The sequence below is a fragment of the Drosophila navojoa genome, chromosome 2 (genome assembly GCF_054131105.1).
Source record: "Drosophila navojoa isolate 15081-1374.11 chromosome 2, UAZ_NAV_1.0, whole genome shotgun sequence".
Lineage (NCBI taxonomy): Eukaryota > Metazoa > Arthropoda > Insecta > Diptera > Drosophilidae > Drosophila > Drosophila navojoa.
In genome coordinates, this window is record NC_142890.1 from 28,803,887 (window position 1) to 28,830,399 (window position 26,513).

A 26,513-nucleotide genomic window follows, 5' to 3' on the forward strand; every position below is an offset into this window, starting at 1 on the left:
TCCTGCTCGTAATTTATAATTTATACAAACAGCGATGCTGCGTACTCTGTGGCTGCCAGGACGAATGGCAGGAGCAGGAGCAGGAGCAGGAGCAGGAGCTGGAGCTGGAATTGCAGCACAACAGACAGACTTTTGTTTGCCTAGCGGTTGGATAGACATTGTGTATCCATTTAATCAGCACATCAGGGTAGCCGTGGCCGGACGGACGCTTTGTTTACTTTCGCCGTCGCAGCGATACGCGTCGCATGCATATTGTGGACACACATGTGGCCAACACACAACACACAACACACAACAGACAACAGCCAATAGACAACAGGCAACAGGCAGCAGGCAGCAGACAACAGACAACAGCCGACGTCAGCCACAGCCAGAGGCGACTGTTGGCCATTATCTCGGGCAAAAGTTTTCAGTATCGAGCAACAAAAAAAAGTCGTTTAATACGGAAAATATGAATTTGTTGCCACACATCAGTCTGGGGCATGTTAAATAAAATTAATTAAGTGTGTTTGTTATACAACATAAAGGAGAGCCAATTGGGCCTGACGGCAGATTATACACCACAGCAGCATGATGAGTGGACTTTGTTAAAGCCTTTCCCAACTGTAAAGGCTTGCCATTTAATAACGATAATCATAATAATTTCAATGCCCAAGTGTGTCATATTATCAATGTATTTACTATGCAAAAGAATTGAGCTTCAAGCACTCGAGCTGCGTATTTCAATGTGAAGTACGTACACATGTATATATTGCTCTCTGGAGAGTGCTGCTCTCTACATATATCAAATATAGTAGCCTATGCAGAATAAATATACATAATAATATACATAAATCTTGCACGGATGCAATCCAAGGTGGGCAAATATTTGTTAACGGTATTTGACTTCTGTAGACCGCTTAACGTGACCCACATTCGGCGCCATGTCGGTGCAGTCGCATAGAGTCTGCTATCTCAGACGCAGCAGCTGAGGGCAATATGATTATTGCCAATGCTGCCGCAAATTCAATAAGCTTTAAGCCAAAGGGGAATGCCACCCTCTGACGCTCTAACAACTGGGTCAACACTTGCACCTAAAATACTCCGGCTTCCACGTCAGATACGCACTGCAATTGCCTATAAGAGTTGTTTTACACTTTTCTCAACTTTGCGGCCGAGCTTACAGCACAACGAGCAAACAGGCTCGTGACCCACGTTGGCAGAACGTTGCATAGTTTTAGCATGAACATAGCTGCTGGCTGTATTAATTAAGTGGGCTACTAATACCTACATCGGTGCAAACTAGACCATAGTAATCGGTGGGGACTCGCTTTGTATTACTCGAGAAATCATAAAGTTGATTTCAGCAATTGGAAATGAATTCAATCAATATTAATCTTTAAATCTCGATGATTCCACATAATTCTGAAATGTGGAAGACTTTTGTTTTCTGATACGACATATATGATTTGAGATAATTTATCTATGAGCCTGGATGGATGAATTCCATCTTTCCATTTCTCGAAATGACTGATGAATGTTGTTTATTTAATAACGGTAATTAAATTTCATTACACCATCTTTTTGATTTCTACCTTAGAAGCTATCTGATGTATGTTCTATTTAATAAAGTTAATAAAATCATATAAGCTGGCAGCGGGTATCATAATGATATACTAATCTCACTATAAGATAATCGCTTACACAACATTCGTTTAAAATATTTATTCTTAGTATTATTGTACTTACATATTATATTTATATTAAATCTTTGCTCTAGAATATTTTATAAGTTCTTAAAACTCTCATTTTATACTTAAATAAATCAAAAACCGAATTTTAATGTAAACGGAAAACAATAGCAATTTTTATTACAATGAATAAAATTAATTTTCTGTTCCAGGGTTTTTTTTTACAACAATGTTGAATAAAATAGCTAGGAACAATAACGATTTCCGCATCTTAATAGGACTGAAAAATTATCTATTTAGAGCAATATTGCAGGCCATAATATTTTAAAGGGATTTGGCATATGCTGCTATTTCAAACGCCCAAATGTAGAGAATCTGTTTCAAATAGTTTCAAATATACTTAATATACTCTGGCATCACTCCATTACAATAAGGCCAAAGTTCAATAAGTCTCAGCGATTGTAGCTCAGCTTCACACCAACTTCACAAACAAATGCATATAAACAATTCATTTGTTTACAAAAGCAAGATATTAAATAAAACCACAATACGCATTGGTTTAGTTATAAAGTAAATTAAATTAAATTGTTATTCAGTTATGCCTCTGTTGTTTGTGTAATGTTGCTCGCAAATAAATGTAGCCTTTATTATCATATATTGTACTGTATGTTTATAATATTTGTGTGTGTGTGTGTGTGCTTGTGAGATATCTAAATTAAATCCCATAAATCATGAACATGTATAGAAGTGAGCAATACTGATTAATAGGGAATGTCTGCAGCTTGCAGATAGTTTGCCATCGTTGTTAATGATCTGTGAATCGCATTAGGCATGCCAACTTGTCCAATGAAATGTCATTATGTATTAATTAATAGGGGCCGAGGACTATTACCAAATGGCGGCGATATTAAATAATCAATGCCAATTAAATGCAAACACATTTCGTGTATGAAACTGGACCTGAATGGGCAATAGGGCCAAGGTTGAATATTTGATGTGAACTTTAATTGAATTGCATTAGCCGCAGGCAAAGGAAAAATAAATCTAGATTGAAAATCTCAAAAAGTCAAGTTATTCAAATTATTTTTATCGACTTTTATTTGAATTAATTGGTTTATATTTGACATTCTCCATTTTTGAGCAAGGAATTCAATTACGGACGCAATTGATATAAAGGCCAAGCATTTGTATGTATGTATATACAATACATATATATTCCTAACACGTACATAGAAACGATTGCAATGCAAAAATTTGTTATCTGCATGCAAATATTTAATGATATGCAGCCGAGCAATACCCTGAGGTATACCCTGTAAATGTTATTGATATTAGGGTAGGACAGAGTAGCAATGAATAACTGATAATTATAATGAGGAATTTTACTCAATTCGATAAAGATATTTTATATAATTCCAGTTTTTATCTTAACTTTATAGCAAGCCGCTGCGACGGCTTTTGTAGAGGGTATCATTTTTGTGTAGCTGGAAAAGAAATCCGTAGAATATAGCAAAAAATATTCGTATATTGCAGGTACAATTGAAGGGGTGCGCAGGACGTGCACAGCGTACAACATGACGTATGATTGATAAGCAATTCTGATGAATTTCTGCAGAATGAAGCTGGAAAATAAAACAAAAATAAACAAGTGCGGGTCAAATGAGAAAACGCTTCGCTTGGCATTTAAGTCAGTTGCCAGAGCAAAGGATAGCAAAAGTCTGCGACGGAAATTCACTGAAAAGCCAATGCACTTTGAAGCACAGCAGGCGAGAAAACTTGCACATAATGCGTCACAAATCCCACAGATGGCACTGGCAGTCTTCGAGTAATAGCATCTGAAACCTCTGTGAGCGAGCTGGAGCCAACGGGCATTCAAAAGAACAAAAAGAAATCTAGCGCCGGCCGACGCACACTGAGAACTAAAAAACAGAACACAAGAGAGCAAACGTGCGTGGCTTACAGTCCGTACACGGGTACGATTTCATTACATTTAAGTTAAATGCCTTTAGCTGGCGCCTTTATTCGTCCAGCTTGGACGCCTGGCTGGCTGGCTGGCTGGCTGGCTGGCTGGTTGGCTGGTGCGTCCGGCAGACAAACACAAGTTCGCACAAGTGAAAGTAATTAAATTTTTGAGCCACGCCCCCGCTGCCGCCCCCGCTGCCGCCCCCGTCGAGCAACGTTCACACTAACGAACTGACGCCAAAACGTGCCGCATGGCGCTCTGTAGCTGCCTTTTAGTGGATGCTGAGTCCAGACGCCGACTGGAACCCCTTTTTTATGGCCACCACAAACATGTTAACACATTTGCCAAGTTGCAGTTTTTGGACCAATGTTTCGCAGCGGCCGGCCAGTTTATGAGCTTTTCACGCGCTCGGAACAGAATTTAATTAAAAATAAACTATCCACTCCCTCCAATCGCTACGCAGTCGATAATGTGATGTACGCACACTCACAGAACAACAAAATGCCAACACATATACATATACATGTATATGGTATATAGGTTCTATATGTACATATATAGAACAAGAGAAATATGCTGTATCAGCCTCTGCATCGGCCTCTTTTACGCATCAAGCTGTGGGGAAGGGACAGCCTCGTGGAACCGTTTGTGGGTCAAAATTAAATAATGAAAGACCATATCGAACTGGCCCCCAAATGATTGTCAGCTTGATATTGCTGCCAATGAGCTGCCATAAGGGAAATAATTCAAGTACTATAGTATACACATAGATATGCTCACATAAATTCCAAACGATTGCACAAGCCAACAAAATTTAACTGCTCGACCAAGTGATTTGTGGATGACTATTTGATCCTTTCACATGCCAGCCCGCATTCACACACGAATGTCATTTTGCCAAAAGTTATATATACACATATACATACATGTATAACTATTGTATAAAAAGCGGAAATGCATTTGTATCCACTGTATATCTCCATCGGGCTATAACAATAGAGTTGCGCTGGCAGAGCAGCGCAGGGCCTTTCAGATTGGCCAGACATACAAATTATGAGACCTAAATTATGTTTTAATGGGCGGCCAGCAAACAAATAGATGAAATGAACCAATGTTTGTTCAGCTCGGAAAACAAAATGAAAGCATCTATTCACATGGCTCTATTTAGAAGTCGTGCAAACAATGGCATTCACACGTGGGCAAATATAATATAACAGACATTTTCGTACTTTTTCTCTTTTTTGGTTTAGCGACTGACTGGAAGGGACTATTCCATAAATTTCGGAAATGTAAACAATATAGATATAGAGTTCTTCTCTAAATTACTACATATAGACAGAGGAAAAGCTTCAAATTATCCCAAACTCTTGTTTCTTATTTAATTTTACTAATATGCACAGTAGATTGTATTATTAACAAAGAGAGATAAAATAAAAATATTTATGTTTTGTAAATGTATTCAAACCAAATATGAACCATTTCAAACCCTTTTCGTTAAATTTGAGTCAAGATCTTAATAATTAATCACGTTTGCATTTTACATTCCATTTACTCCCTGAAGCCGTTGAAAAATGGGATCAGTATATGGCGTACACTTCTAATAATTGCTCTTAAATTCAGTTCTCTTAAGTTCATTTTTATTATGCTTTAAGAAAGCCTAAGAAATATGTACATTCTCTTCTATTTTCATTTTCGTCAATTATTATTAAAAGTACAAAAAATTAAATTAAATCGTATTGCCATTATTTGTTTCCCTTCGTAAAGGATTGCCTCTAGAGTTGCCAAAGCAGTTAAGCAGTCTTCAGAATGAGAGCACTGTTCGTCAATTTGTCTGTCCGTAATTCTGTCCGTCCGTCCGAGTGAACACAGCGAGCCACAAAAATGAGAAACTTGACATTTTCAATGTATACACGTGTATAACACACAATTTTGATTTGACGACTCATCCTTTCTCATAATTTTTTTATTATTGATACAAATCGATTATTTGCTTTGGATTTCTAAACACAAGTTAGAGTAGGTTTATTCATATTTCATTTGTATATTGGGGACCATTACATGCAGAAAGTTTAATTTGGAAAGTAAATTTAGAATAAATTTGATGGGGGTCCCATATACATAAACACTTATTTGTACCTTGTGTTTACATGGTGAAAAATAGTATTTGCAACTCAATATTTGTATGGTCAGACGAAATGGAATGATTTGAATGGAAATTCTGGATAAACCCTTTAAGGAATAAGTTCGTCCTAAATTTGTCTTCTTCTTGCATTCCCGCGAAATGATCGTATGTCGAAAAATGTAATTGCACGGAAGAGAATTGTTAGGAATTTTGTTATTGTATGCTAATATAAATACGCTTAATACTAGAGCGAATCTATATTAAGATCTCAATTATGCAAAAAATAGCGGGAATACGACTATATGGTAATTGTTATCAGTAGCATCGCAAAGAAATAATTTCTAATTATTTATTTGTAAAATCTTCGTGCCGTTGAAAACTACACGGATCAAGTCGGTAAATCATAAGAATCATCTGCCATTTACTTATCAATTCAAAGAGCTAACTGAAATTGAAAATATTAAATTGATGCACTGAAGACTATCGACCATTTACATGCGAGTTAGGGGCCTATCAAAGCGCGGTCGGCTGTTCGTTTGAAAACCTCTATTGCTGATGCAAGTTGCCATGTGAGTGACGGAAAATCATACATGCAACGGCAGTGCACATGGAGCCACAATCGGGCCAATTTTTGAGTTGGCCAAACAGATTTATGATGGACAACTGTGGGCCGTGGACTCTGCAGTCAGCCAGAGCTGGCCACTTTGCACCTACCACAAATGCAGTGAGTATATTCCATGGCTGAGTGCGCACAAAAATAAAAACAAAGGAGATAAGTGAAATATGAATCTGCGTGTGTTCTGTTTGCTTTTTTTTCTTTTTTTTTTTTTTTTTTTGAAGCAAAAACATTTCATTTTTAGAAAACTTTGCCATTGAGTGCAGAATATTTGGTGCTCAGCTTCACAAATTGAAATGCGGCGAGAAAACATTCATCGCGGCCACATGATGTGTGCCTGACGGTGTGAGTGCATGTATGTGAGAGTGTGTGCATATATATATATATAAATGTGTGTGTGTGTGTGTGTGTGTGCTGTGCACCTACACACAGTTCGCACGAACTTTATTACTATATTGCGACCAGGCAGTCGGCCCGTGGGTTCAATAAACTCGCATTGCACCTAACACAGCCTCCACTTGCCCTCTCTAAATAACTTGGTCTGGCGCTCGTTGTTGCATTTGATAATTGTGCCCTGACAAAAGCAGCAGCAAATTCTGAGTTTATTTTTGAAAACATATATTTCGCCAGCGGAATGTCAAAACAAGCAAAAAATGAAAAATAACTAAATAAAAATCATATGTGGAAAAGTTGACGATGTAAATTGTAGGCCCAGTGCAGGAGGAGCAAGCATAAGTAAGGATATTTAACATGTGTTAGAGATCATACACATTACATATATTTAAGCCGTAGTCCTCTATAGTATAACTACATAAATAAAGTAAATCATTTTCGAAAAACATCTACCTGAACGCAACGACAATAACGATAGAAATCTTATTAAACCACGCCTATTCGGAGGCAGCAATAATACTTTCCCAATGAAATTGAAAATGAAAGCAATTGAATTGAAGAATTGGGTTATTGGATTTGTTCGCATTCAACTTGAACATATTTCGTTTTATGTTATTTGCGATTTTAAGACAATTTGATTTTATTTAATTATATAAACTTATTATTTGATTGAGATTCAAAGGCAATCGATATACTCGGCCCGCACTGAACACTGGCTACAGCAATTTGCTTTAAAAGCCTGTCAGATGCATGTTTGGACTTTGTTTCTTGCTGAGCCGGCTTGATTCAATTTCGGCTTGGCATATAAATTCAGTTTGGAGATCTTTCAATTTGCTTTGCTAACCAAACGACAGACGCATCTGGAGCAGCACCAGCACCAGCAGCAGCAGCAATATCCGCAAAAAAATGCAAGAAAAAAATTCGGTGCAATGCAAAACGCATGCAATTCGTTTTTCAGCTGTCGTTTGCCATTTGCCACAAGTCAAAAATCACGCAAACTGTCGAAGAGCTGCTCATAAATTGCAGCTTAGTCCGAGCAACAGTTTTTGTTTCTGCAAAACATCCACAGTCTTAAGCAATTAAGAAAATATTAGCAAAAGGATATTATTATAATCTGCATAGCACACACCCACAGCTCAACTTTTTCTTTTGTATATGTATATTTATATGTATACTATTTATGTATGTATGTATGTATGTATGTATGTATGTGCGCGTGTTTGTTCGACTCCTCTTCAAATCTGAAGTTCACTTTAGCTGCTTTTGAGCTTGCTTTTTGCATTAAGCTGACTTATTTATGCAAAATTTGCATAAACAATGATTTCCAGAGCAGCAACAGCAAAAGCAAAACACATTTTACAGTTTTACATAATGCAGAATAAATTTCGCAAAATATAAGTATTCATATTGTGTATTTATGTGTGTGTGTGTATGTGTAATATTCGCTCGCACAAAGCAAAAACCAATGCCTGGAAGTATGCTGTAAAAAGTAAAAAATAATATGCAGCTCGATGAGCTCTCATCTGCTTGTGTTTCCATCTGGCTGTCTGCTGCCCGGCCCGGCGTTATACTTCTATATGCATGTACTATGCATGCTAAATTTGATAGAAACATGCTGGTTAAGTTGTACTCTCACACACTTACACTTGCACTCGCACTCGCACACACATACGCATATGCACACGTACTAAATCCTTTGACATGCCATTCGTGCCGTGCAACTGTTGCAATTGTTTGTTTATCTGGCAGTCTGTCGGCTTACTTTGTGCCTGTATGTGAGCGGATTGTAATTGTGCGTGAGCCACGCCCCTAGCCAAACAATGCACACACACACACACGCATACACTCATGCACAGCAATGCAGAATGTGTTTTGCTGCAATTTTGACATTAATTAATTATGCAAACAGTTTAAACGAAGTTTATTTTATTTACACATGTTGCTGCATGTTTGTCACGCTCTTAGAGTGAGAGAGAAAGAGAGAGAGAGAGGGAGAGAGATATATAAAGAGAGAAATATTACAACGATGAGCCAAAGTGGATTTTAAATAAATGCCACTACGTACATACCACGTACACATATTTACACATGTGTGGCAAAACAAGTAATAAATGACTAGAAAATATCTCACGATGCGCCCGATTCTATTTTAATTATTGATATTCACACGGGGCTCGCACTGTGCGAAGTAATTTATTCATCAATCAGGGTGTTGGGCGTCTGAATTTTTCCTAAATTTTGTAGATATATATATGACTGAAATTTGTCAACATTTTTTTATTATTTTCATTTGTGGTACAATGACGCTTGTTTCTGCTAAACATTGAACTAATATACCCCGCATTACAATCTTTAACACGGAAATAGAAGGCCAGGGACATAGAGCTACAATGCGAACAAATGTAAATTTCATGATTTCGTTGACATCATCATAACTTTCAAAGTGACCGAGTTCCTTTGAATCGCTAACTAAAGCCACAGCTCACACACTTGATGCTCTTCTAGCTCTGCTCTACTTCAATTAAAATGATAAAATTAAGGTCATGGTGAAACGTTTCTTGTGCGTTGCTATTGAGGTATAACTAGTTGTGGATTTAAAATGAATGACAATACATTACTATAATGATACATAATGTTTCAAGTTATTATTTTTAAGCCAGAGTAGTTACCTCCAATCGAATAAACTAAGCAATACAAATAGGGTCAAGTAAAGCAAGACCACACATCCATCTTTATGTTTGCAATATGACATCTAATCAATAATTAATCTCTATTTTGGTGATAAGTTAAGACTTCTAATTATCATGGATTTCATTCAAATACAGAATGTGCGGTAAATCCTCGCCAAGCATTCTCGATTTGAGGTTTTTTAGTAGAACAAGTTTACAGAAAAAGTTTTTATCCATTTGTGTGAATACCTTTCTTTTAAGCTAAACTATTTATTTATGACTTTTGGATTACTTAGAATATGAAATAAAAGCATATAGGTTTGCTTTGATTTGAGAGGCATTCAAAATTATTATCAAGTCTCTCAAGTCTCGTTAAGGGTTAAATATGATCGTGTATTATATGTATCCCATAGATTCCAAGTAATACTTCTTTGCTGCTTGAAACATTACTGAGAGTACACAGAGTAGCCAAGTTGAATATAATGTATTCTACATAGTGTCATTCAATGGAATTCTTAAGCTTCCTTGTCAAAGGAGTTTCAGTGAAGAGCAACTTTCGCCTCAAGCAGCTGGCAACTTATGACCCTTGGCTGGGGTTAACAATCAAAAGTAGATAAGAAGTTCCCTTTGGTAAATCAGAGAGCAATAAGTTTTAGGCAAGCTTCCATAGCTCAGGCATTCAATTGACTTGACCGCATTTCTAGCATTTCACCAGCAAGTCATCAAATCACACTAATAGGGAGTGGAGTATATATGTACTTATTTATTAGTAAAACTATGTACATATATGTAACTAAAATCTAAGATTTCCTCAGGTTTTCTGTTGCTACTCAGCTGCGTTGCAATCCCACTTCATGCGCTCAGCTTCTCGTCGACTAAGCAAATACATCTACATTTACTGCCACTGAATTAGGCAGAAACAATTCAGTGTGCAGTCTTGTTGAGTTGAGTGGCCGACGACTAGATACCCTAAATAAACCAATCCATTCGAGTGCGTGCCATCAAGATGCTTTTATGTGAAGTATACGAAAACCGAAGCAAACAAGGTTTCGACAAATATAGTTTCTCTGATAAACCAAGTAAAGATATTAAAGATAAAGAAATAATATATTTATTGTAAAGATATTCTAGCAACTTGTAAAAATGTTAATGCTAAGAGCTCTACTCATTTCTACAATCAAGCTGTACCGGTCCATTATTCCGACTGTAACACGCATCTTAAGATTCATTATACCCGGGCAAGTCCTTTTTAATGGGTTAAGGATGGAACTTTGTATAGTCGCTATTCAGTGTATAAAAGTGGAGAGCCGTGAATAGTTTGTGACGTCTATGGTTGCTTCTGGCTGTCTGCTTCCCTGGGCCGCCCACCGCATTCCCTTTGCTAGCATTTGGGAGTGGTATGTTTGTCTGGACGATACATGGAAAGCCTGCTAAGTGGCCTTTTATTTCTATGGCTGAAAAAGTCAACGACAGTGAAGAATGGCGCTGGTGTGGCGCGATTTAGCGTTTCTCTCTCGTCCGTAGGCCATGTTCCTGCACTCTGTCTGGCCGTAGGAGTCTGTCCCTGTCTCTGCCTCTGTCTGTGTCTGTGTCTCTTGGTGTGTCTGTCTGTGTGGATGGTCCAAATTATTTGCTGTCGCTTGCGCCTTGAGTAGGTTGTTTATGCTTCCCAGGCTGGTGAAAGCCGCAGAGTCTGACGTTTTGGTCGCTCGGCTTGCGGTTGTGAAAACGTTGTTGTTATCATTACTGTCGGCAACGTTGCCTAGTTATCTGCTGTGGGGGCATTCCGTGTTGCGTTTGAGCGCCATTTTCACATTTGTAGTGTCATTTGCGGTTTGGTTCCGAGCTGCAGCTCAACAACCAACAAGGCATGTGCAGGCAGACATACAGATAGACAGATAGACAGATGCCTCCTCCAGTTGGTGCTTTGATCAAATTTGCATGCATTGCGCAATACGCAAATTCATTAGCGAAACTCTCAATGCCACTAAATCGTGCCCAGCTGTCGACGTACACAGAAACTTGTTGGCCAACATGATATATATTTATGATGTTTGTGAACATATTGCCTGCTAAAGGCTGTTTATTGTTAGAGTTTCCATTTTGCATCATAAACAGACTTGTAATAATATTAAAGAGAAACTCCTCAACAATGGCTATCGGAGGTCTTTCGAGTTTCGAAATAAGATAGCATTGACGTAAAGTTCATTGACTTTTCTTGCTCCACTTAGGGCATCCTAATGCTGTGTTGGACATTGATTTGAACTCACTACAGAATTCAATTAATTTACTTTTGTGTTTGTGTGTGTGCGTGTGCTGCGTAGGGAAAACCGAGAAAAAATTGTTTGTATTTCTCGTCCCTTTTGTTGTTGCGTGCACTTGCATACATTAGGCTCCCTTTTTAAAGGGGGACTCTTGCCTCCTTCTGTGTGTGTGTTTGTGTGTATCTATTATAAATCTGTTGTGACCCAGTTTTGTGGGCTGCAGAATGCAAACAATTCATTAATTGTTAGCATGACAAAATCGCGCGCGTGAAAAACAATGTGCAGCCCTCTGATTAATGACGGCCAGTTTATCTAGAAGTATGCCAGAGCATGCCCTGAACTAACTGAAATGCACACACACACACACACACACACAAGCCCACATAGACACAAACAATCAAATAGAGGCGTATGGGTGCGTATGTGTTGAAATGTAGCCGTGTCTGAATCGTAAATTGGGCAGACGGCAGGGCGACCTTCGAGGGTGCCCAGCAAAGGAATGCCAGACAGTCAGTCGCCAGCTGATGGTACAGTGAAGCAAAGGTGCACAGGGTCATCCCAGCAAATAATAAGAGATTCGAACTCAACTGGCTTAACGTAAGCGGAATGATTATCAAAGGCAGAATGAAAGAAATATGAAACTCTGAGCCTTTATTTCGAGTAGATATTGCAAAATAGCAAATAAGCTAAATAGCTGAGCTAAATAAAACAAGAAAGAAAGCTCTAGTCGAGACTGCTCGACTACGAGATCCCCTGAACCATACAAGCAACTGATATTTCAATAATAATTAGCAAACACACACACACACGCATACAAACAAACATACGCACACACACACACACGCATATACAGCCGATTGCGCTTGGGTTGCGCTGCAGTGTTGGCGATATTATGAGAACTTATTTGTGGAATAATTTAATTTCTAGACGTACGATCGTAATGAAACTTTCAGAACGTAATCATGATGTATAAATGTATGTGTATACCGAAGCTCAAGTCTCTAGTATTTGATATACGACTTCTACAAAGATGAGGGTGAGGGGGTGGATATAGGGGTGGGGGGTAAATTTTAACAAAAACCGAAATTGTATAAAATTCATCTTAGTATACATTTTAAATTTGGAGACTCTAGCTTAAAAGATGTAGGAGATATAATTTTTTAAGTGATCGATTCGATAAGGTTTTTTATCGATAAAAAAGTATCGGAATGAGTTATCGTTTTTTAGTGATAAACTCGATATGCGCGTGATAATTACGGACATTTTAAAAAAAAGTTGAAGTCTCTAGCTCTTATATCTTCTGAAATCGACGCGTTCATACATACGGACGGACGGACGGACGGACGGACGGACGGACGGACGGACGGACGGACAGACAGACGGACAGGGCTAAATCAACTCAGCTCTTCGCCCTGATCAAGAATATATATACTTTGTGGGGTCTGCCACGCCTCCTTCTGCCTGTTACATACTTTTAACAAAACCATTATACCCTGATTTCCCATTTTCAATGGGTTCAGGGTATAATAAATTACAAATTGTACAATTTCATTCTCGTTTGATACAATAGAAACAGTTATCCATAATGAATGTGTAGGATATTCAGAAATTACTTATATGCATAATACACACTTTGTGGCTTTAAGCAACGATATAATATATCTTGAATAAAATCTTTATGTATTACATGTTCGAAACTCCAGTAAATCTCATACAAATATGAATTACAGCAGAAAAGCCAAACTGAACTTTAGGATTGTAAAAATATTAAAAATATTAACAGAACATAATATATATTAAACAAACAATCAACCATTTTTTATACCCTGAACCCATTGAAAATGGGAAATCAGGGTATAATGGTTTTGTTAAAAGTATGTAACAGGCAGAAGGAGGCGTGGCAGACCCCACAAAGTATATATATTCTTGATCAGGCCGACAAGCTGAGTCGATTTGGCCCTGTCCGTCTGTCTGTCCGTCCGTCCGTCCGTCCGTCCGTCCGTATGTATGAACGCGTCGATTTCAGAAGATATAAGAGCTAGAGACTTCAACTTTTTTTTAAAATGTCCGTATATATCACGCGCATATCGAGTTTATCACTAAAAAACGATAACTCATTCCGATACTTTTTTATCGATAAAAAACCTTATCGAAGATCACTTAAATAATTATATCTCCTACATCTTTCAAGCTAGAGTCTCCAAATTTAAAATGTATATTAAGACGTATTTTATACAGTTTCGGTTTTTATTAAAATTTACCCCCCACCCCTAAATCCACCCCCTCACCCTCATCTTTGTAAAAGTCGTATATCAAATACTAGAGACTTGTGCTTCGGTATACACATACATTTTAACATTATGATTACGTTCTGAAAGTTTCATTACGATCGTACGTCTAGAAATTAAATTATTCAACAAATAAGTTTTCATAATATTGCCAACACTGCAGCGCAACCCAAGCGCAATCGCCTGTATATGCGTGTGTGTGTGTGTAAACATGTGTTTGTATGCGTGTGTGTGTGTGCGTGTGTGTGTGCTAACTATTATTAAAATATCAGTTGATTGTAGGGTTCAGGGGATCTCGTAGTCGAGCAGTCTCGACTAGAGCTTTCTTTCTTGTTTATACTCGTTTTGTAGATGAATAAGATAAATTTAATCATCTCTCCGTTCATATGAGCGCCTTGATGTTAAAAAGAGTTAACGAATATGTATATGAAGTATTAACACATATATCGTATTATACCTAATTGAATACAAACAAATAAATAAATACAGTTTTTAGGTATCAACAAATGCCATGCAGTTCAACAATTTATCGACTATCGGTATTTTATTATTAAGAGCTCAATATTTTTCAAGTCTTATTTAGAGAGACAAACATTTATCGATTTTATTTTAATTTTATATTTAAATTATTTTACTTAAACATTCCAAATGTATATTGAAGTTAGTGCTAGATTATTTAAAACTGTATATATTGTATTTTTATTTTGGCTCTTGATTTTTTCCGGTGCTTGCATTGGCCCCATTGTGCGAGAGACATTGTCGATTCGCTGAGGCACTTGATACGTACATACATTGCCAATGGCACTGAAGGCGGGAAATCGTTTGCTCGTAGATTCTATGGAGCCAACTTTTTGACAATTGATGTGCGCACATACTTATAAGTCAGACTCACGGCAGAGGCGCCCACAGACAGAGTATGGCTGGGGCCACACCAGGCGTCCCAGTTGCCGTCAGACAAATTGCAATCGTCGTCTTCTTCATCGAACTTATTCCACGCACACACACGGACACATACACATACACACGCACAGACATAGACACGGACACGGACATTGATATGCTCGTTCTGGAGGCATTGCTCAGTCAATTTCGTTCCAGAAAACCGAGGTAAATTCAATTGAGTTGAGTTGAGTTGAGCTGAGCTGAGCTGAGCAGCCGGGCAAGTTGATCTGAGCCAGCGCACTCAGATAGCTACAATGGCGCTTAATTCTCAGCGATGCAGCTAACGGCATTGCAAAGGTAGCAGGTGGGTGAACAGTGGGAAATGAGATAGGAAAACTCATGGTATATGACTCGAGTTTACAAGACTTTTCACTTTTACTCAAACTTAAGACATAGCCGAGCCAATATAATTTCCAAAGCTTTGCGATTGGCTTATAAAGTCTGCCGTCGCGACGGGCACAGACGTTCCACAATAACAAGTTATATACTATATACGTATATATATATATATATTTGACATTTAGATTGACTTGGTGCTGAAGCGATTTTTAGCTGAGGCAACGCAAGTGCGGCACTACATGAGATGAGTATGTGGCTTAGCACAGGTGCACAGGGAGTCTACACACACCTAAGGGTCTATTGTCGAATAACTGGGATACTACTCACCCGCCTTGCAGGGGTCCATATCGATATCGTTGGATACTTTCGGTGTCACATGCATGTGCAGCAGCTGCTCGATGCTGTATTTGCTGTGATAGGCGCGACGATTGTTCAGCTGTGACACATGGTGCAAGTGAGGCTTGTGCTGCCCGTGGACATGCTGATGATAAGGATGAATGGCAGCTGCGTCTTTCACGTGCTCTTTGACGAACTCGTTGTTGTTGTTGTTGTTGCTGTCATCGTTGTTGTTCTTGTTGTTGTTGTTGTTGTTGTCACGCTCAGCCTTGTCAATGGCAACGTTACTCAACTGCGGCTCCTCATGCAGCTTGGCGCTTTTGACATGCGCTGAGATTAACACCAGCAGCACTGTGGCCATCAGCAGGGCGTAGTTCGTATAGCTCATTACCCGGCCACCGCGTCCGGCTCCGAGCCGGCTCTGCAGCGCCATCTGAGCGTGCTCTCTGCCTCTTCTTCTGCTGTTGCTGCTCTGCACGTTCTTCGCTTGTCAATCGTCGGCGTGTTTTGTTCTTGACTTTCGTTGGCTTTCCGAGCTCTGCTTATCGCCTCCGTCTAACCCAGCTCACCAGCGCTGCATTCTCGCAGTGCACGTGGACTGAAATGAGCACGGAAAAGCTGAGTTGAGAGATGAGTAATTATGCGAGGTAAGGTAATACATTGAGAATTATGTACATATATAGTGAATCGGCTAAAACTAGCTTATTTTGGATTTCATTCATAGAGCAAGGCTGATCACTAAATTCATCTGTTTGTCTGTATAAAATATATATGCCTATGTCAATGTACATGCTGTTGATAACCCCAACCCCTTGTATGAAATATTTGTTTACGTCGTTGCTTCCATTGACCACTCACATAAGATTAACTTTATAAGCTCAGTCTAAGAACCGTTTGTACTAAGCATTTCCATTCGCATTTCCATTAGTTGCTTATTTTGTTTACTGTTGAGATCGACACTCTCCGATAATAGCACTCGCTGCTTATGCTGAGCAAGGCTTGTACAAATTTGTCCTCTGGCAGTATTATCTGTTCAAACTCTGCTTAATCCGACCATATTATAGACTGTAGCAAAAACACGGAACAGGCAGAGCCAAAGCGAAAGCCAGCAGTTGGCAACAATCAATGCACAGCCGGTATCTAATTTACATACATACATATGTGTGGGTGTGCATATCTGTGTGTGTGTGTGTGTGCATGTGAGTCTGTGTGAGTAAGATTGTGTGCTCACATCTGTGCACAATTTGTGTGCATTTACTCGGAATGTTTCTCTGCCCGTTGTCATAGCATATTAAAAACAAAAAAGGTGTAAAATTTTAATATGCAAATGTGTGAGGGGCCTGAAGAGAAAGAGGAAGACAAAGCAGTCTAGGAGTGAACTGAGGACTGACGGCAGGCAGACGGCCATCGACCTGCACTCTGCACTCTGCAGGCTGCAGGCTGCAGCTCATAAACCGTGGCTGGCTGCCGGCTGTCGATCAGATTAGCACTCAATTAACTTGAGTTGAAGGTGTCGCAGCAAGGGCGCACGCTGGACGGGCAATGTCAGCCGCTTAGAAACACACTCACACAGACAGACAAACACAATGGCAGGTAATTTAAAATCGCTTAGGCCATTTATACCATGGCGACCTTTTGGCAAACTTTGGCTGCCAATTGAATACAGAAAGAGAAGGAACAAAATAAAAACCTTTTCAATTAACTAAAATGTTGGGGCTGCGCCATTATCGCCCTGTAAATGCGCCCCAACCCTGGACCAGCAGCAGCCGCAGCAGCAGCAGCAGCAGCAGCCAGGCTCAAGTGAATGTTGGCAATTTCATTAAATCATTTAATTTCCGGCGCGCACAACGAACAATTACAACAACTCTAATTCAACAAAGCAAATCAAGTGCCGGTCTGGCATTTTATGGCAAATTAAGTTGGCTTCTGTGGAAGCAGGCGGCAGCCACAGACTTAGCCAGCTAGCAAATGGCAAATAAAGCCAGAGACAATTCTAGCAGCAACCCTTGGCAAACTTGCCGACGATAACAACAATCTAGACAATCTCAACAGGAACAAAAGCTCGGCAGCTACAGCTGTGGGCCACGCAAAAGAGTGCAACATATTTTCTTAATTTCATTTCATTCCATTCCATGGTGCTCACTGTACACGCAGCCAAAGGCAGACCTTGTTTTCATAATGCTCGGTCGCCTAATTGCGCATACGCCGCATGAGCGCGAGGCCTTAATGTGGCACCGTCTGCTCATTTGGGCCAAATTATAAATTCCATTGATTAATTCTCAGCTCAGCATGTAAGTTCATTTGTTATTTGTCTATGGCCTATAGCCAGGTCTTGGACGTCAGCTTTTCCGTGCATTTTGCGCTCTGAGTCCGCTGTTTATCTCCCAAGAGAAGAGCACCCACATCGACCTGCCCGCTTATCAGCGGTCAACCTTGCGAAGAGCAACATGTCACAAACGTAAACAAATTAAAATTTCATTGCTGTGGCTCTGGAATTTTATAAATAACAGTGCATAGGTTGCAATGTGTTTTGAGGTTTTTTTTTGTTTTGTATTTTTATACTTGTTTACGAAATGATATGATATATGATATAATATATGGGTTTTCTGATTTGTAGGTTTGTTTTCCAGTTGCTCTTAAGAAGGAAGTTGAGAAAACTAAAATTTCAAATATATACTTGAATGTCTTCATCTATATTATAAATATAAAGTGAGATTTTAGTTGTACTTAACCATCATTATATAAATGTATTTCAGAACTACTTAAGAATGGTTGCCTCCTAAAAATTAAATACATGTAAGCTCGTTCATTAATTCAAAGTATTTTTTAGCACAAATAAAATTGAACATTAAGATAAGTACTCTGGAAAGCTACAGTTAACCAGTTGAATACCCCAATATCGAAAAATAAGTCTCTGTTGTTCCAAACTATTTTTTAGCCTCAACAAATTAAATTCTTGGCAAATATTGGTCTCTTGAAATGTCGAAATTCTACTGCAAACACATATCTGTATGTATATATTATACACATATATTATTTTTCTTCCATGACAAAGCAATACTTATAAGAAGCTATGGTCAACATATTTCAGAGTTAGAAATGTTCTTTGTTATATTTGTTTCTTCAGCGAATTATGAAACTTGAGTCTGGCAAAGAGCATTTCTTCATTTCTGCTTGGCGTGCATAAACGATATTGGGGAATTGTGTGGGGTGATTCTGAATGAAGCGTAGCACTCGCATTTAGTTTAATTAAATGAGATGAGGGTCCGAGACGAACGAAGCTTCAGCAATTTCACGATTCCGCCAACATCCTGCTGCTCACTCACAGTCACGCCATCAATCAGACTTGTCAAGTGTCAAGCGCCACTTTCAAACTACACGAACTGACAATGACAACGTTCTAGGCTAAGCGGGTAGTCGGCACAATAGCATATTGCCCCCGCTTCGCCGCGCCTCTGACATTTTTAGTGTTTACAAGCGCAAATCTTGACACGAGCCTGTTCCTAAAAGTTCCTCCAAGCGGCCGCGCACTCATTGCCCGTTTGCCTTATTTTGATTTCTCTTGCCGCCGTGACAGTTGACATTTCAAGTAGCTAACTGTGTACATAGCTGCCAAAGGATATCATTATTATACATACATACATATATACACTTGATTTATTATAATTGATTACTGTGATATGAGGCCCTAGGCAAGTAAATACTTAAGCACCTGTGTCACAGTGTGCGAAGATGCATAACAAACAGCATCAATCTCATCGTAAATACATATATGCATGGGTTTGTGTATATAGGGATGTTGTACTTGAAAAATTTTGGTTTTTATTTACAATTTTTAAAAGTTTTTGACGAAGGGGAATAATAAAGTACCTAACATAGCTACTCAGCGGAAATTCGAACCTATCACTTCATAATCATTGTTCATGTTTTGCCATTTATATGGTATAACATCCATTAGCATCGTCTGCTGAATTTGGAATTCGCTAATCAATTCTTGTCTTCCTTAAGCGGTAACTCTACTACAAATAATAAGTTGATCACATATAAGAATTTGCCAGCATTATAAAATGGGTTTGGATGGAAGATGTTGAGTAATCCTCAAACCAAAATAAAAATGTTGTATACAATCCGCAGAGATTTTATTTAAAATATCTAAGTTGTATTATAATGTGAGTGATTGATCTTCGACAAAGTATATACATAAATGCTATTAAACGAAACAAGCTATCCCTAGTCAAGGTCAGCATCAACAAGAATATCTTAGCTCCGTTGCTTTTGTATCAAGCTATATACCTCGTCCCATATGGATGACAATCAAAATATACATAAATAGAGTATTCTCAAAGCTAAAACGGCGTGGCGTCTCGGTACTGCAGTCCAAAGATCTAATAGCACTTTACTAAAACTAGGAGAATACTCTTACACCACCCGGGCCAGGTTTTTGCTTGCAACCGATCCCTTCAACTTTTTCTATACAACAATTTCCTCCTCTAAATAATATTTTCCCCAGATTAACTGATAGGTCTGCAGTCAACTTTTCTTTAGTTTGCTACATTACTGAAAGTGCATATTAAGCTGAGACTTAAACAATGCTCTGTACCGACGCTGCCATACGTGTGCCCTGCTTCAACTTGATCCCAAAGCCTTTGTGGCTTAAGCGTTGACCTGGCAAATGCGAGGCGAGGTAGCAAGCGCAACAAGACTTAAGGCACTTTTGAAAGGCTTGTTGATTTGTTACTATACCAATAACAGAGGTAGCTTAAATTTACTTTGAAATATGAGATTTAAGGGTTTACGTAAATAAAATAATTGCATGCAAAAAATTAATCTTCCCCAGATATTTAATATGCATAGGAGTAAAAACGAATGCGGATTCAGTATTTGTTTGTAATTTCGGCTGAATATACACAGACACAAAACGAAAAGTTCTTTATATATATATATGTATGTATATATAGTTTTAATGCACGTCGCGACGGGCTGAATGTTTGCTTGCATGGCTGATTAAAAATATTGCATATCAACAGGCGCGCAGTGGATGGGAAGCGCGGGCGGACAGCACTGAAAATTGGCGTAATAAAAAGCCGTAAATTTAAATTAACAGAGATACAGGCGAATGCATACATATGCATATAGTGAAGAAGGGAGTGAAGAGGGCATTCTCCTATTCACTGACGATGCGGCAGAGCGGCTTCTATGCTGGACAAACGTAGAATGCAAACGGGTTGCCAAATAAACAAGCAATGAGGTGAGCAAACCAACAGACAAAACGAACGCACACTGAAAGGGAGTGAGCAAAGGTCCAGAGCCGACACTGGGCCACAGCCAACTGCAAATAATTAAGCTCGCCCAGCTAGCACCTGTGGCATCAGCCAACAACATGCCCAGGTGGTTGCAACTGTAACCAAAATGCTCCGAGCTGCTTGTGTCCTGGTCGGGCCGACTGCTCTTGGCCGCTTCGGCTGTAGCCATATGAATGTAAATAAAGTTCAACCATGAAATACACCGCAGACAGATAGGCTGCTGCTGCTACTCCTGCTCGCCCTCCTGCACCTGCTCCTGCTATTCTGTGCTCCACTCTGTGTAACGGAACCCGTGCCCATGACGGCAAATATGTACAGAGATGTGGGGAAGCCGCATATAGAACATGAGCAATGGTCAATCGGCTGTTTAAGACCTAAATTATGCAATTTGAGGGCCAGCACCGAGGCTAGCAAATAATTAATACTAACAACAGAAATGATGATCGACCTGGGCATACGCCACACTACGCCGCTGCGGGGTGGAGGATGTGGAGGTTGAAGCCTTGCCTGCGCGGCTTGTCAGCTGCTAGGGCTACTTTTTCCTTCCTTTAGCCATAAATAACAATTGCCAACGACTTTGCCACAACATAAAAAAAGCAAAAAGGAAGGCAACAGCCAGTACGAGGGCAGAAAATATGGCGCCGAGATTCGGTTTTATGGTGATTGTGAGGGAAAATCGGCGTTGGGTCAAAGCCAGTTGTCTGGCAGCGGCGATAAAAACCAACGCAAATATGAAAAGCAAATGAAATCCTTTTAATTTGGCAAATAAAACTGAATGCCAGGCGGTCGTCGGTTCTCTGTCCTTGGTCCTCGACTCTCTGTCCTCGGCTCTTGGCCCTGTGAATGCAGTACAAATTTGAACGAGCCCAAAAGATGAGCAAAGAAAGAGCACAGCACAAAAGCTGTGGAGGGCTTGGAGTCTTAACTTTTGGCATGTAAATGCTTTTTTCATGTATCCTGCAAGTGAACGAACGCATGAATTAAGTCAATCCGACATAACCGAAGCTCAAGGAGCAGAGAACTCAAAGTTCATTAAGTTAAACAAAGCTTTTAACATTGAGTTCCGCATGAATAATCATTACGCATTTCATCTCCAATAGATTTATTGGGGCTTGTTTTGTGCATACTTGAATGGCATCGAGCATGCTTGACTACGCAAATGAAAATACGCTTAAGTAGTAGTGTGGCTACTCCTGGCAATGGGCAGTGAGGAGAGACTACAGTAAATAAGATTGCATTATTTCTATACAAGGGAAGCAAATTAGAAGCCAGAAATTAAACGTACTTAAATTACAATTAATTTCGCATAAAGCTGATGCAGAGCACGGACTCAGATACACACACAGAGATCCTTACTGAGAACTCTTGTCTCCAGACACACCGACACACACGCACGCACACAGCCAGACACCTATGCTCACCCAGTTGAGACATATCATTAACTTTGCTTCATAGCAGCAACAAGAACGACGCTGATAACAAAATATTTATGTCAAGAAGAGGTGTAGTGCGGCAAACGAGATGAAGTGAGATACGAAAGAAAATAAGTCCACAGTGGGGTGGGGTGGAGCCTTGCAATATATACATACATATACATATACATATATAGATATATATACCGTTAGCAGTGCCTTGATAAAACGCCCACGCGCGACACTCAACACTCAGCATCCAGCCGCCCCGACATGGCTTACCATGCAAATTCGAGAGCCTATACAAATATTCATAAAATAACTTGAATCGCTTGCTCCAAATACTTGGCAGATATGAGATTTTGCGCGTTTCGGACTGCCCAGGCGCACGCAGATATCCGATTTGATGTGGATTAGAGTCACCACAAGTCCGCTGCTCCCCGCTGCCCCCGGCACCTGCGGCACATAATTTGCTTTTAATTTTTGTATATTTGCTGCGATGGCAAATCAACAAAATGAAAAATTCTAAAAATGAAAATTTCAACATATCAAAGCTCGGCTGGAGTGGAAAGAAAAACCCACACCAGAAACCAGAAAAAATAAAAACGTTTTAAGCACGCGCCTCTTCGCAACTGAAGTAGAAATGCGTGCAAGGATCCCAAAATTTAATAATTTGCTGCAGAAGGAATACCCTTAAGGAAATGTATAGGAAGCTAAACAAAGGCGTCTATAGAGCAATCTGATTTATTTATGGAATTGTCTAGAATCAAAAAAGAATGGAACAAAAAGGGCATGATACAAGAGCTAAACAAATAGGTCCTTAAAATAAGACTTAAGTTAGAGTAAGGTTTTATTTTTAGAACAGTCTGGAATGGAATCGAATAGAATACATAGAGTAGATATAATAGCCAGACTGATAAGTGGGTAAAGCAATAATTGTATTCTGGGCAGAATTAATTTTTAGAACTGTCTAGAAACCGAAATGAATAGATACAGCTTTTAATATCAATAGAAAAAAAAAATAAGCAATACTTAAATCAAAGTAAGAATTCATCTTCTATTTTTTTAACTTTCCAAAATCAGATGTAAACAGAATACAAAGAGCATAATGCAAACAGTAAAATATCTTGATCAAAAGTAAAATAACTGATGGAAAGGAAACGTAACTTTGATCAGAACTCCTTCTGCACGAACACACTTGCCATGGCAAAATCTTAATGCTCTCTCCAAGGGTATTACCAAGAGGAAGCAAAATTGTGTTCTATTCAAAAGCGAAAAAGCTGGCAGAAATATGGAATGAAATGAAATGTCGCAGAAATGGAAAGAATTGTTGGGAAATGCATACGCGGACAATTTTTTAATGCGAAGGGAGGTAACATGAAACGCTTAATGGCGTTCGTTGGCTGGCAATAAGCAGGCGAAGATGCTACAAAATGTTTGCCGGGCCAAAGGATAAGGGACAAAACAGCCAACAGGAGCAGTGAAGCAAAAGTGAAATGCGCTTGCAGCAGCTTAAATTTATATGACTGAATGTGTGTATGTATGTGTCTGTGTGTGTGTGATTATGTGTGTGTGTGTGGGTGTGTGGGTAAGTGTGTGAGTGCAGTGAAGCGTAAGAATCCTGGCAACAATATCAATATGCGTCTCTTGTGCTGCGTTTGCTACGTAAAGCAACGCCGCTGGCATTGTCAGCGGAGACCCAAGCCCAGCGCCCCTCGCACCGCGCTCCGCGCTCCACTCTTGACGCCTTGGGCCGCCGCCCCCTGCTGACAATTGTTTGCCAGCGGAAGTTGATTTTCTGGCAGAGCGGAAGCGCTGAAACGCTGGAAAATGCCGCGGCAACCAAACGAGACTCGGCTGAGCGGGACAACACTTTGAATTTCATATTCGTTCAATTTTTTCATTTTTTCGGTTTTTTGTTTTCGTTTTTTTTTTTTTTTTTTTTTTTTTGTTTGCTGTGACGCATAAATTTTCATCTAACTGACACAAGCATCAGGCAAATGCGTACAAATGCGCACCACACATGTGTGCATACAAACAAATATGTCTTTGTATGTATGTCCGTACATACGTACTCACACACACACGCGCACATGTTGTGGCAGCATTCTGCTAATGCCATAGCATTGCGTATCAAAGGCACCTGGACTGGAGCCAGTGCCGCAGACGGAGCCCAATTAACTCTAATGCGTGTTCGCTGTCGGCCTTAAAGATTTTGCTGTTCTCTGCTTTTTGCCTTATTCGCTCTTTACCTTTAATTTCTGCGAGGATCGTCTCGTATAGCCGCAGGGCGAACGCCGATGATCGTTGTCCAAAAAAAAAAAAAAACAGTCGTTCAACAATAACAAGAATAACAGCAAAAGAACAATGTGCGATCCTGCTTTGCTCAATCTTTGTCTGCGATCGAGTTCAAAGCAACAGCAGCAATGCAAGATCATCGCTGTCTCGGCCGATGCTACTGCGAGCGTCGCGGCGCTGCTTGCAGCGGCAGCGGCAGCAGCAGCGCCAACGGCAACGGCAGCGGTACCTTGACTTTTGACGTTGTTCCGTATTGCAATAGCCTGAACAAAACACAATAAAGTAATGTCTTACTTTAGTATATAGTCACACAGACACACAAAATCACCCACACACATACATACATATATACACACACAATCAGGGAAAACAGATTCTATTTTAATTACGCAGGCGGCCTTCCGAATGAAGACCATTGACAATTGACGATTTGCGTTTCGCTTGATTTTGTTGTTTGTTGTTTTAGCTTTGTTTAATGAAAAGCGGAAAACTGACAACGACTCAGTTAGCAATAGATAGTTGAATCAAACACCCATAGCGCGAAGAGCCGGCTGCGTTTGATTTTAGTTGAGTGGGGGTCGATAAGGGGCAAAGGCTGTGGGGCGGAGGTGTGACAAGCAACGTACAGTGCACACACGGACGCAGCCGCGTGCCGTTTGTTATTTATAGCTATTTGATGCCGTTGCCTCTTCCCTGCCGCAATGGCAACAGCAACATCAGCATCAGCAACAGCAACATCAACAGTAACTGCGGCGTGTTTGTCGTCGTCTGCTCAAAGTGAACGCAAAAACGAAACGCGGGGCCAACAACAGCAACCGCTGCTGATAAGGAAAACGCATAGAACGCGATCGAACGGCGAGTGCAAAGATCGCGACAAAACTGATCCATTCATTTCAATGCTCGACCGACGGACTGTCTCATAGATTAGCGACAAGGAATTATATGAACTCAGCATGTGCAGGTAAGTTACCCATGATTTACTTTGACTATGATTGGGCTGATATTGGCTTCTCGAAATTACGACCTTTGAGTTGAATTCAAGTATCCTCGACTACACTAACAGTATGGGAGAAGTTCCACCTGTAGCAGGCAATCAAATGATGTTTATACAAATATGTGTTTGTAAAATATTAATATTACTTGTTAGTGCACTTGATTGATTGTATTCACTCTTCACACACTCCGGATCTTTTTGGACTTTATGCGAACACTAATTTTGCCTCAGATCAAACAAGTTTGTTGCTATTATTCTTTCGTTCGCGTTATTTAGCCGCAACAATGGAATACACGTCCGTTCACGACGAAAGGTTCTCGCGATTTGATTGGAGAGATTCAAACATAAACAGAGCCAACGCTTCAATTGCTGCACAGCTGTGCCTAGCAGAGAGTGAGCTAGAAAGAGAGGGGTATAGAGGGAAAGGGATAAAGCGCATGTGCCTAGACAATTACTAACAGCTGCTTTTGAAAACGTACAACGTATAACGAATATTCAAATTTCAGGTCAAATCATTGTCAAGTTGTCACATCTTTAAAAATTAAAAATTATTTCTTATAGATTAACTATAAATTATTATTCAATGTTTTGTATTATTATTTCAATAAAATATTAAAGAAACTAAAACTGAATCGAAATGAAGACTTAACCCGAAATTCTTAATTGTTTAAATAAATTTTAATTGACCGAATCTTCGTGTGCAGAAAGTTCCATAAAGAACCGATTGTTTATTTCAGATCAGGAATTCATAGATTTCATTGAGTTATTCAAACATATTTTGTAGGTTTTGTAAATAAAAATCAAATTATAATAAAATATAAAGTTTCACACACACATATCTTAATTTCTTTAACAATAATATATAATCCATACCGTTTTTTGCTTTTATATTAACATTTAATTT

General features: G+C 39.4%; 1 protein-coding gene across 1 annotated transcript in view; it reads right to left on the reverse strand.

Moving 5' to 3' along the window:
* The window catches only part of tok (tolloid-like protein 1 tolkin), a 33,060-nt gene extending 7,101 nt beyond the window's left edge, over nucleotides 1–25,959 (reverse strand). Inside the window, exons 1-2 of the mRNA XM_089265431.1 lie at nucleotides 25,756–25,959; nucleotides 15,594–16,200 (exon numbers count right to left, since the gene is read on the reverse strand). Coding sequence (XP_089121557.1) covers nucleotides 15,594–16,035 — 442 coding nt within the window. The 5' untranslated portion in view covers nucleotides 16,036–16,200; nucleotides 25,756–25,959. The remainder of the gene's footprint in view (nucleotides 1–15,593; nucleotides 16,201–25,755) is intronic.
* Between the last annotated feature and the right edge of the window lie 554 nt (nucleotides 25,960–26,513).